The 13,635-nt window shown below is 42.9% G+C and overlaps 1 protein-coding gene across 1 annotated transcript in view; it reads left to right on the top strand.

The window, feature by feature from the left end:
• Positions 1-280: 280 nt before the first annotated feature.
• RSU1 (Ras suppressor protein 1) overlaps positions 281-13,635 on the top strand; it is a 463,261-nt gene continuing 449,906 nt past the window's right edge. The window contains exons 1-2 of the mRNA XM_085631500.1: positions 281-442; positions 646-757. Coding sequence (XP_085487626.1) covers positions 649-757 — 109 coding nt within the window. The 5' untranslated portion in view covers positions 281-442; positions 646-648. The remainder of the gene's footprint in view (positions 443-645; positions 758-13,635) is intronic.

The raw sequence follows: 13,635 nt of genomic DNA, 5'->3' as shown, positions 1-13,635 counted from the left end.
ACAATGTTTTTGTATCTCTTTATTTTTTTCCTTTTTTTTTTTTTTTAAAGAAAGCTGTTTTAGAAAATATTTTGTATTTAAAAAATGATACCATTACGTGATAGTAAAAGAAATTACATTTATTTGAAACAGTAAACTTTCAAATGACAGCAATAGGAAGAACTAGATTTATCTCGTAGTCTGTGCAATTTTGTTTCATTTCAACGAATATACAAATGCTGGATTTAAAAGATGGCCGCTTGAGTTACACACTGGTTGTAGCCGTCTTCAATGCATTGATGGTATTGTCCTTTTTTCATGTCTATTGGCTAGGGTGTGCTCAGTTTCGCGGATTTAGCTTCTGGGCATCTTTAATTTGCCTAACATATAGTGTATTGTATCGGAGGATTTGACGTGTGCGCTTTAATTTGGACGCATTCATCCTCCATTTCTTGACGTAGTGGTAAGTATGAGAAGGGCGTGTTTTCTGTCCGGTTAATTAATTTTTGTGCACTTGAGTCAAAAGTTACGCTTCTGGGCAGTGATCCTGAATGAATTGAAGTAGCTCGTACAGCATAGCGTTCTGTAAACTACGCAACGTACAGCCGAGTCTTGACATGGCCACTTCGCGCATAGTAACGGAACTTTTGATTCTTTCGTGTTCAGAACATGTCCAAGTCCCTGAAGAAGATCGTGGAGGAATGCAGGGAGAAGAACCAGACAGAAGTGGACATGAGTGAAAGGGGCATCTGCAACATGCTGGAAGTCCCTGGGCTCTGTAAGTAGTTCATAAACTTAACCTGCAAAATGAGATGTCATTAAACTGCTTCGAGACGAGCTTCCCTGGTAATCCGTGAGCTTGGATTTAGAAACAATATCCCCTTTCGTCTGTGTTTCGCTTGATTAACCTCTCGGCTAAACAGATGCTCACCATACTTCTAGTTTGGCAAAGCCAGCATATTATTTCTAGTCTTTTTATTGGAGGTTTCACGGTATTAACAAAATGAGGGCAAACACCAGCTACGGTAAAATACAAAGCAAAATGAGGAAGATGAAAAAGGAAAACAGTATGATAAATAAAGATGATGCAAATAAAAGCAGTATTAGTGACTTCATCGACCGTCACAGCTTTACATATAAAGTTCTTATAAAATAAGAACCTGTCTGCTCGCGTGAGTTTACTCGTCTCCTGTTTTGAGACATAATTTTGGTCCATCAGCCCCATTATGTGCTCTGATCAGAAATTAGTTGCCTTAGTGTAACTTTGCATATTTTGTTTGTAACATGCAATGATGTTTCTTTTTATATCCAACCTAAACATATCAAGTATTGCTTTGTAATTTTATTGATAATCTGTAAATCCATAGTGTAGTTCTATTTTGCGTATCACATATGTCAATCGTATATGCATCGCTCTTCCACATATAAATAAGGCCATTAGCAGAGTTCACTGACGAATACCAGCTACTGTTTTAAATGTATGCAGATGAAAACTAAACTACACATCAGGCTGAGGGATGAATTTGGGAGTCAAACTAAGATTGACATATGTCTCGACCATGTGCCACTTAATGTAGGCAAATCTCTGAATTATTTACCAGTAATTGCATTACTCCCAGTCCTTCTCCTCGCTTTTATTACTTACTTTAATTAGGCACAACCACCTCATTCAAGTAAGTAGGGAAATCAAAGGGGGAGAGGGGTCGATGAGGAATGTTGTGTTAATAGTACCAAAGTGGAAATGTTGTGCTTTGAGATGAGCATTGCCGAAGACTCCCATTCCAGTGGTTTGAACATTGAGCACAACTTTTTATCCAAAATAAAATGTAGTCAGAAAATAAGTGCGATCAGTTACTGAGACCGAACCATCAAACAGACAAAGCCAGCCGTATTTAAAGAGTCTAACTTCATTGTTTATAGGTCCATGGTGAAGGATCTATGCTCCTGGTTTGTACTATCTCAGGTCACTCAGTGTCTCCTGTGCTGTCGCGTAGTGGCGTGGAAGATGCTCATGAGGGGAGTAGCATCACTTTCATAGTTCTTGTGAAGAGTTGTATAGTTTTAGGGATTCATAATTGCCTAGTGTTAGGGTTTCAGAACACTTCCAAAAGGCTCTAGTGAATGTTGGTGTGTTGAATACCGAGTCTGCGTAGTCTTGATTCCACCTCATACCTCTTTAAACCACTGCCAGACACTCCCTGTTTCTTTATCTCTCTCTTGAAGGTACTTTTTAATTCCTGCGTTAACTCCTTTGTCACAGATTTTTTCTGTCTTTCTCTCCCTCCCTCCATCCTCCTCCTTAGCAATATGTGCCAGTGAGCCCCACCTGCTCAAATTAAGCACTGCACACATCTAAACTGATAATTTCCTCTGATCTTATTATTTTTAGTCCTACGTGTCAGTCTTTCCTATTAATGTGGATCCCATATCTGAGAGAGGAACACATGTCGTTCCTCACCCAACATGATTGCCATAACGAGGTCCTGCACCTCAGGCGACCACCTAATTTACTTAAGCCACCACCTTTGGCTAAACAGCCAGAGCAGATGTCTGTGTCATATTGATTGGGGAAGACTAGGGCCAGGCGTAATGAAGATCACATGTAAGTAATACACTCACTACTTCTACGCCTCTCTTCACTAATTATTTTGTTTTCACATGTGTACTGCGCATTGTTCCCCAAAATGGCTGTCCATACACCAAGAAAAGTATTTGTGTGACGACATGAGGCATTTACAAAGAGAATAAAATGTTTTAAGGTGTTGCCTGAAAGTTAATAGTTTGCTTCAAAGTTAAGGGGAACTGGAAGGATCATTTCACGGTTTTAGAGTAAGGAAGGCAAATAAACACCCAACAAAGCAAGCTGCTCGAGATTTAGAAATCCGGTGTTGGGTGAAGGAGGATAATCCCAACACTTGCTAAGGATATAGAACCCTAGTTACGAGAAGCTAAAGGCAGGACTGTGGCTCACAAAATGTAAATAAATGTAGAGTTAAGTTCAAGCCACGTATGTTTTCATGTCAAAAATGATATTTTAAGTATATAGATACTCTCTTTTGATGGTGACCTACCCTGTACAACAATGTAGACATTCACCATATGAAGTGGAAGTAATTGCAGTTGAAAACAAGCATTTGCAATGCAATAGGTCTCGCATTTACGCGAGTTTAAGCTATTGGCATTGTAAATGACAAAGCCTTTTACTTATGTTTTAAAAACAAAAAATAAATAAAAGGCATTATCATTTTGAATGCCAATAGCTCAAACTCGCGTACATTCGAGACCTATTGCATTGCAAATGCTTGTTGTATATTGTTTTGCTGTTCAAATGATCACAATGTTTAGGCAGGGGCATTAGGCAAGCAGGCATGTCTCAGTGGTGGGCCCCAATTCCAATAATGACTTGGGGGGGGGGGGGGGGGCTGTAAGTGGGGACCCTGGTTTCCAGTAATTATTAATTGGGGTGTTGTCAAAAGTTTAAAAACCATTGGAGCTGTTGTGTACGGCTTACGCAATATCTCTTTTCTCACTGCAAGTATGAGGTTTTACCTTTCTGAATGCTTTCTTGTTGGTGTTTTGAATGTAAAATGTCACTTTCAATGCATGATTTGAATACAATGCTGCTTTTTTAAACAGGATTGTTTAAAAAGTCAAAAGTTGATTAAAGGACAAGCTAAGAAAAATACTGGAGTTGCCGGGTATTGAACCCGGGGCCTCATACATGCGAAGCATGCGCTCTACCACGGAGCTACATCCCCACTGGAAACAATCGTGTTCGTGCTATCCCCTCACATTAGGAATCAAGCTTGTATCCATGCTATCCCATCACATTAGGAATGAGTGCGTGGAAGTGGTAAGCACAACAAGAAGAAAGATTTTACACGTGACTTTGGGAGGACATGGAGAGAAAAGACAGGACACAATTGCTCCCATCAAGTCTGCACAGAAAGGGCTTCACTGCCTCTCCAGTGAAACAAATAACCACTGTGAAAACTCAGGCTGGCGGCTGATTTACCCCCCTGCAGCCTTGTAAAGGGCAGTCTGGTTGAACCCCCCCCCCACCTCCCTCTCTCGGGAGCTACGTTGTATAAGAGGGAGCAGAGAGCGAGCCCCATGCATCACATGAAACTGAACTTAACAACTTTCTCACATCGATCCGGGTAGTTTAGGCCTGTTTGCTAAGTTACGTGTGTCTATATATGGCAGGTGCATTCATGTCTTCATGTGCCAGTCCACCTGCCGCTGTGTGTGCTTGTTTAAGCATGGCGGTATGCATGCATTTTTTTAGCAATATTTAACTATATTAACGTAACGATGTGTACAATTTTTGGAAGGCTAAAATATTGCAAAAAATATATTGAAAGTTGGGTTTAGACAGATATTAAGAGCTCTCAGAGCATCCAGTCACGTACTCGGTGATATGTAACCCGACAAAATGTACCTGTGCGTCTGGTCTATATACCGCGCGAGAAAAGCATTTTCCCCGAATCATTAGTAAACAGCCCATGTAATATGATGCTGGCCTGTCATGCAGCCGGCAGGTAATCCTGCCTTAGCCCACGAAGCCCCAGCATTTTGATTATTAGGGACACGCCGAATCTTCTTGCAGCGCACCAGTGATCAGGATATTTGTGCAACACACCTGGAAGACAGAGCACGCTCGACGCGCACCAGTGAGATCAGGGCATTTGTGCAACACACCAGAAACACACCGAGCCCTCTCGCAGCGCACCACTGAGCTCCTAGCATCTGTGCAATACACTAGGGAGCATAGAACCTCTTGGGAGGGCACTGCCGTGGGTATCTGGCATTTGTGTAACACACACAGGGGAGTAAAATCTCTACATATACCCGCCACGCTCAGTTTTAAAGTAAAAAAGAAATAAATAAACCGAGCGCGGTGTCCCTGAAGCGGGCACCACGCTCAGTATAAAAGTTTTAAAAACAAAAAAACAAAAAAAAAACTAGTTTGAGGGCGAAGCGCAGTAGCTGCAGATGCTTTCACCCCACAAAGGTGGGTCCTTCCTCTTTCTACTTAACGGTGTCCTTGTACATTGGAGCATTCCCTTCCGCCATGGCCTCTCGGTAACACAAACAGATCAACGGGAAACAACCCTAAACAAATTCCAAGGACAGCCACAAGGCACCTCCTGAGCGGCTCGACACCAGCTTCAGCCCCCCGCAGCACTATGCTGCACCAGGTTATCAAGCATGGACGCAGGAGCTGGGTGAGAGAGCCAGACTCCAAAGCAAAAGTTAAAGCAGCAACTCCCCGAGGTGCCCTGCCCAGGAAGGAGGAGCTGTGGCCCCTAAGCTGCGGGGCGAGGGTAGTGTAAAGTAAACACCCTGCTTCCTTCCTGCCACACTTACCCATGGATATTTATAAAGACCTATATAATAAAGTGAGTGGCAACTTCTCTCAAACCTAATCTATAGTGAGAAGAAAAACCAGCGGTGGCAAGGTTGGAAAGGCGCCATCGTCCCGCTGCCTTGAAAGTGGGCGTGGCCGCTGAATGAAGCACGTCCTCCTGCTTGAGTTCGGGAAAACTCAATAAAGAAAATAGAACCGGTCCGGTGCAACAACCTAGTAAAGGGGCCAATAACCATGGGAGGAATGAAATGACGACATGGACGTACTAAGGAGGGGCTAACAAGCTTCATAATGAATCAAAAGCAAGCATTTACACACAAGCAAATTAAAAAGTTGGGTGTGGTAGTGGGCGGAGCTTCCCCCGCTATACTGTATACAGCATCTCTCGAAGAGACAGCGCATGCGCTGCCCAGGCGAGACCTAAAAATGGAGAATGGTGAAACAGAGTTCAACGGAGCCGGACAGCCCGTTCTGAACAGCCTGGAGCCCAGTGGTTAAATATTTTGGCAGACCCAAATAGAGGGCATTACCATGAGGTAATGTAGAAATAATGATGGTATGTATATCACTTTCTTTTTTTTTCTTTCTTTTTTTATCCTTCTGTTGAGCGGAGAAGTGTTATCTTTCTCTTAGGGCATAATAAAAAGAAGCAAACTGCCTTTTTTCATCTGGGCATTATCTAAACCAGATATTACATTTGAGGGCAGAGACAGCTGGGAAGGGATAGTTATCTAGAAACTGAGAGTATCCCATTCTCTTTGGCCACTAATGTCTGCACCACAGTGATGATTGGCTGCCAAATCAACTTACACTTGTCAGCACTAAATACGAATCATGAAAATGCAGACTGATTTATTATGTCCTTCAGATTACCATTCACATAGAGGATACCCATGTGGTTATCATAAGTGTATGCATAAACAGAGAACCCTCTAGTGTGAATCAGAGTGGTCATCGGGGATACATGAATATTAAATATTGTCAGACTCTGTGAAGAACAATTCAGAACAATGGATATAAAAGAGAGGGGTTTGGTACAGAAAGGGAACATTTCAATTGTGGGAGCATGATCACATGAAAAATATTCAAATCTTGCGAATGATTTAGACATGAAGCCCTTAGTCTTTAGTTTGGAACTAAGACCTGATTAGTGTACCGCGTAAAGGGCTATAGATAAATCTAAAAGGGTGGAGGTCTTTACACTGCTTACATATTGTACTGACTGCAAGTCACCAAGTTAATTATTTAACATGGCTTCCATCCCATGACCTGGATGAAACACGTTTTTTTTCTTATTTGTTAAGAAATAGGAACAGAACAGCCAAGCATTTGCTCTTTTTTTATAGACTAGGTACCACCCTGGCCTCCTTAAGAGATATGGAACTTCACCAACCCAGGAGTTCACTTGACAACTATCGGGTCTGTGACCTTGTTTAAAAAATCTTATTGGAATACAGGTCTAAAGGAGGACCCTGACTTCTTGGCGTGCAGAAGACAGCGTTGTCACAGGTAATGACAGAAAACTCATGTAAATAAGGGAACTGATCAGGAGGTTCACATCAGGGTGGAGAAACAGCTGACGGAGAGCATAGGTTAAATGTAGACCTAATGGTACATCATCTTCTAGGAGAAAGTGGAATACCAGAAGCCAATTCAATGCTCCAGAAAACATTTATAAGCCGCACTTACTTCAAAAGCCTTTGATATCATCTTAGTAAAAGGAGTAGATGTTCCTATGACCATTGAACAGAGAACCCCAATTACAAATTGCCGCTCATCCATGTCCAACACTAGAATTCTACACAAACAATATAAAGAATAGTGAAGGGCTCCACAGCACTCAAAATACTAAGATCCTCACCTCTGTTCAAGAGGAAGCCAAACCTGCAAATTAGCCCTGAACTTGAAGGTAATGAAAAACGTGCTAACAAGGAGGCAAGATGTAGATTCTGATATACTAGCCAATCAAAAAAGACTCTGGATGCTTGTGGACTTTGTTGTTTCATATCAACTAAATGGGTGACACAAAGCTTGGGAACCAGAGATGGTTCAGAAAACCTTTGACCAAACCCACTAACTAATAAATGTATTACCGATACATCTTTTAAACAGTGGAAAAGTAACAAAAGGACAAAGAGGTTCTTAGCATGTGAAAAAGACTCCCTCTCAAGAGGAATCCTTGAGCAGGACAGAGGTCACTTCGACAATGCCAAACAGAGAAGAAGGGTTTCTCTATAGCAGGAACATAGCACATCAACTTATCAAGGTGACTCCAACTGAAAAGTGCAGCGACAAACTGAAGGACCGCCACCTCAAAGCACCCAAGAGTTCAGACTGGCATTACCCTGAGGATAGGGAGATCACCTGATAGGAGAAATAGGCGTGACATAGAATGCTCAAATAACTAACTGCCAACAGCTCCCATCTGGCTACTCTGCCCCAAACATCCTTAAATGTTTCATTTGCCTCCAGAAGTGGCCTTAATGCTGAAATGACAGACCTAATACTCACCCAGCGTAATGGAAGGAGAGATTGGACAATATAGGAAAGCGGAGGCTTCTCCCTCTTCCTCCCCAACCGCTAGGCTGCTTGTACCAAAATGTCATGAAGAATAGCATAGAGTAGATGGGCCCTGGGATCGAGTATTGTCTGAAGAAGGCACATAGTCAACCCCTTCAGCAAGCACGCCAGCCACTCCATGTCCAAGCAAAGAAGCTAAATTACTGAGTGCTGGAAATCCAAGAACCTGAGGGAAACATGAGGCTAAATGCAACTTCAGCATTGTGTACTACTAGGTCTTGAAAAAAGGCACTAATAGCAGGGTGTTCAAAACACACTAGCAAGATAATGTACAATCCCAGAGGCTGATGGGGACGCTCTGCATTCTGAAACACGTAGTATAGAAGCTTCTTGAGAGTCATTGAACCAGTGTTGCTCCTTCTGGAGCCCCAAACGAAGTGCTTGAGGATAGCTGGCTGTGGAAAGTAGTCCAATTAACATCAGTTCTCTATAAGATACAATTACTCTGGGACCATTCGTGAATCTGTTCGCAAAACAGTCAGCGTAGAAGGGAGGGTGCACACCTCCTACTACCTGCAATGGCATTAGTAACCAACTCTGCTGGGAACTAGACATCTGAATAACTGGGAATATCCGATCAGAAACGAGACGCGAAAATCCTAAGAGGCTGGCATGCAAAGACGAGGTTGCATCATCATTGATAAGCTTGGCAGAGTGATTTGCACACAGTCATAGGTGCAGACTGAAGCCTGTCAGCAACCTCGGCGCTCTTGTCCCAACAGAGGCAAGGGATTTTCAAAAAGACCCCAGGAGTTCCAGCCCCCTCTAAGAAATCTTTCCAAGCCAGTGGGGCCTGCATTCATGCAATTTTGCTTTGTGTTCCCATATCTGGGATGGGTCCCATTCCAATAGTAAAGACTGTGAATAGGAAGTGGCACTTTATGGCAAGGAGCACCCTCTCAAAAACTTAAGAAATGTTTGGACAAAAGCATTGGCAAGATCTGCCTATCTTATTGTGGTTTATTTATTGGTAAAGATTGAGACATTTTACATAAAAGGGCCATTCTCTGTAGATCCCCACAACAGTTAATTGATTCTTCTTTGAGGCATTCCGAGCTCTCATGTGGCTTAGACCTGTGCAACACACAACCATAGAATGAAGCTGAAACGTATTTAAATGTGTGCTATGTCCTTCACTGTTGTGGTGTTTTAGAACAAGGACCTAATTTAGTAGAGTCATGTTGTGGAAAAAGGTCGACTTCCATCCAGCACACCCCGGTTTCACCCACAAAGGGAGCAGACCAAAGGCAGCTGGCATTGCTATAGTGGACATTACCATTTAGCAATACAAATCCTTCACTTTTCACAAGCTGTTGGACCTATTCGTGAGCTAGGTGAAAATGGTTGCAGGCACACATTAGCCGATTAAGGAGTAGTAATAATCCTTTTGGGAAAGACTGACTTGTGGAAAAGAGGAGAGATGAGTAGCCATTGTAAATGCAGAGATAAATGGTCTCTAGTGTAGGACCATTTGCAACTCTCTCACTATGCTTATTGGTAGTAACATTTCTTCTTTCCCTTTCCCCCTTGTTGGACATTCAACTAAGCTAGCCCTCAATTGATTCCCCCCATCAGTTGATATTATGATGTATTGTGTTGCCTGTGGTATCATGTTGCCTACATTGTAGTTGTGAGCCTGTCTTTATTATGACACCATAAGAATATCAAATGCCTTTCAAACCACACTGTTTAATGCTTATGCATCTTTGGGAATGTAAGCAACAGATGTATGCACATGATGCCTTTAAATTGAATATGTTATTCCTAATACATAATTTACTTAATCGACACACTGCTGTTTAGAACCCTTTGATAGAAAACTAAGAAACACTTGTATATGTATACTACTACCCCGATTTTTATGCTATTCAATTTTAAGAAAATCCATAAAATAAAACAATGGTCTCCAGGCACTGTCAAGTTGGTACCAACACCTTGAAAGGCTGTTGTGTGTCTTACTCGTCCTGATGTATGACTGTGTCCGGTTTGACCAGTAGAATTCATGGTGTTCTCATCTAAATCTGAATACCACAGGGGACAAGGATGCAGTCTGAAGGGATCCGGTGCTAGGTGGAGCAGTAGAGCTTGATGAGTCCATTTGAAAGTAATCTTTTTAGCTGGCCGTTCAAGAAGTAAATATATCAGGCTGATATTGTTGACTAGAACTTGATGATCAGAGGTACCTAAGGCCAGGGAGAGCTATAAGACATGCATGACCTTTATCTGTGATTCACAGGGTGGTTGGAAGAGTTCTCTAAACAAAGTCCCAGCTTTTGCAGCTGATTCACAGAATTTCTGGTGTCCTTCATCTAGGAGCGGCTCCTCCGCGAAGGCGGAGGAGCGTCGCCCCAATGCTTTCGGAGCAGGAAAAAAATGATAATAACTTTGTTAATATCATTTTATTTTTCGTAGACTCGGGGCTCGGTTAGGGCAGGGCAGGTAGCACAGGACGAGGAGTGGTTTGCACACCAAGTGTGCATGATGGTTTGGCCAGCCACCATAGCCCAGCCAAACAGTCATGCACACGTTGCATGTTCCCCACCAGGTTGTAATGCACAGCCTGGTGGGTAACATGCACAGGCTCCCTTTCCCCTTCTGAGTGCCGAACCACGGTGCTCTGATCAATTACAAAGCTGCATTGCAGCGCTGTGATTGGCTTAGGGGTCCCTGAGTGCTTCTTGCTTCCGGGACTCGCCGGAGAAGCAGAGGAGAGACACAGCCGGCGGATGAGCTAAGTGGTATTTTTTGTTGTCTTTTGTCCCCCTGACTCTCCACCCCAGTTCCCTGGCAGCTGCTACTGCCTGCATCAGTGCTCAGTCCGTCACTGCTGCATTTGGGTAACCAATATATCACATCTCCTGAGAGTAAGCTATCCTACAGGAAGCAGAAGGTGACTGTCCTAGGGAATGGTGGTGCACTGCCTGCCTGTCCACTTACCATGAAATGGCCATGTACTGGCAGATGCAAAGTATCCTGCAGTTAAGGTGCACCCACTACTTTTGCACACTGTCTGTGGTCACCATCTGCATACCAGCACCAATGAGGAGGTCAGAGAAAGCCAGAGCATGACAGTGATCTGCTTGTGGAGGAAGAAGAGTCGATGTGCATAGGTATTAGCGAAGGGGGACTGAATTGACAGAGGAATAGAGCAAACGCCTTAAACAGAAGCCACGTCAGGGGTTGTGACACCAGACTGTCCAAATCCATGCACTTAAGGCCATATGTAGAGTTTGGTGGGTGGAAAATCTCAACCCGGAGTAGATTCCTCTGGCTGAATTTCCTCCAGGATAATCTCCCTGTGGTAAGGAAATTCAACCAGTAGATTGCATTCTCCGTTTAGTGTTTTCTCCAGAAATTGTTGGAATTTCAGTTCATTCCAAACTGAATGAGGCCCTTAGTCTTCACACACCTTTTAGGGCAATTGAAATGACCCTGAGTGCTGCTGTGTCATGGCTTTGAGGTGAAGGTTTGGACGATAAGTGAATGGTGGTTATGTAAACTCATTAGAATCAAAGTGGGGATTGGTTGGCTGCAAATGACTATGTGAGTAGCTATGGTTGAGTCCATGGGGTTACCCCATCGTTCCTTACTGTTATAAATCCCTTCTGCTGGGGCTAGTCATTCTACTTAATGTAAAAAGGTCTTGACTTTCTTTACCTCAGTCCCAGACCAGATGCTTATTTCTTGCCATTTGCTCTCTGAAATTGGCACCAAGGCGGGAGGTGAAAGTATTATGGAAATATGACTTTTTTTATAGCACTTATGCATGTTGTAATTACCAGATGCTACTATTACTCAAATTATGGTACCTAGTTAACTGAATGTGTTGTGCAGAGATTCGAAATCATGACCTCTAGAATACCCCATTTGTCAGCAGCAGTGAGTTTGTAGCTCACTGAGCCATTTCTCCAGCTATTTAATTGTTGCTCTGCAAGGAGTAGAAGCCCTATAATGCATCATTCCTACTATTAAAGAGGTAACCCCAACCCATCACTTAGTTATTAAGACATTTTAACTCCAATTCCATGTTCATGAATGAATAAACCTGAAATGACTCTGAGACAGTTCTCTCTAGGAATATCACCCCGGGTGATTAAACATAAGGTTACACCTTTCTAACTCACACAAATTAATCTGAACTTGCTAGATGTCTCTGAAGCAATGGTGCATTATAGGTGATGTATGCACACACATCATCTAAAGCTCAGTACTTCTGCTGGTTGTTAAAACACATTATAGTAATGGTGCTAAACTCATTATGTAGAACTGTTTTAATCTTTTACATTTTTATTTAAACAAACAACTAGCTGGTGGCAATACAGCTGTACATTTATTGGGTTGCATGCTTTCTTACATATTGTTCTCTTTGGGTAATGTGTTAAAAGCAGAGTGGGTAGTAAATTAGGGCTAGATTACTAGTTTGGCGGTCCATAGGACTGCCAAATTGGCAGTGGTGTGGTGGTCACTGCAGCAACGGAGGTCTGACCACCGAATTACAATTTTTGCGTCGGACTGCCATGAGGCGGCCGCAACCGATAGGGATCCTCAATCCCTGGTGGTAGTGCGGTGGTGTGAGGCCGCAATATGCTTGGCGGGCCGCTGCTGCCCCACCAAGCATATTACGAGTTCCTCCCTGCCAGCGGCCTCATGGCGGTGTTCGCGCCATGAAACCGGTGGTGGTAAGGAAACTAAGGTGGCCTTACAGGGCCCCCTGGTGCCTCAGGCCATGGGGATGCATGCAGGGGGGTTCATGGTGTCCCCCACTGTCTGCATGTATGCCCAGTTCCTGCATGGCATGGGCTTAACAGTCCATGCCGTGCAGGAACTTGCTTTGGCGTTCCCCTTGCGGTGCACTGTGGGAATGCCAAAAGACCGCCTGCCAGACAACGAGAACTTGTAATCAGGTGGGTGGTGGTTGAATTTGGCTGTGTGGGGCAGGGGCGTGCCACCCCACTCCCACACCATCAAACTCGTAATCAGGCCCTTATTCTTTCTGTATACAATTAGCATTTTCTTTATTTACCGACACCCCCACCCTTTAACTGTTATACTGTTTACTTCGTCCTATGAATTTCATTCAGTCTTGAAAAACAGTATGCCATCTCTGTGCTCCACACACTTGTTTTGTGAAGAGAAAGATTTTATTAAATCACCCGTACCTTATTACTTTCACTTTTAGCTGGAACATGCGATTTTTTTAAGACACAAATCTATAATATAGGATATGATATGCAACTATTATATGGAAAGTGGTGTTTAGTGTTCTTTTTTTATTTGTAGTATATTTAAACTGAGACTGGTTCTTTATGCCTCTCTGAGGCTCTGGCTTTCACCTCTTCGCCACATTTTAATCTGGAAATCTTATTGAAAAGAATTTAGTGGGGAGCAAAAATATTAAAATACTATTGAACTTTTTTAGACTTACCCAATGGACATTTTTTTTACAGGCAAGCACATTTCCCTGTCTAGCTACTGTTTGCATATACTGTCACACCCGTAAACGTCTTTTAGGATGCATAGTTCAGGGTTTAATAAGTAGCCATTTGGCCACAGTTCATTTAAGGTTTCACATTGACAGTTCATCCCAGTCGGGCAAAAGCAATAATCGATTAAAGGGCATCAACTAGTAGTTTATCAAAAAGGAACATTTTTTATGCTAACTTATTTTAGGAGAGAGCAGGGCTTTCAAATCGAATTCAGACAGA

This window comes from Triturus cristatus, chromosome 10 (genome assembly GCF_964204655.1).
Source record: "Triturus cristatus chromosome 10, aTriCri1.1, whole genome shotgun sequence".
NCBI classification, from domain to species: domain Eukaryota; kingdom Metazoa; phylum Chordata; class Amphibia; order Caudata; family Salamandridae; genus Triturus; species Triturus cristatus.
This window is presented reverse-complemented; position numbering and strand designations above follow the sequence as displayed.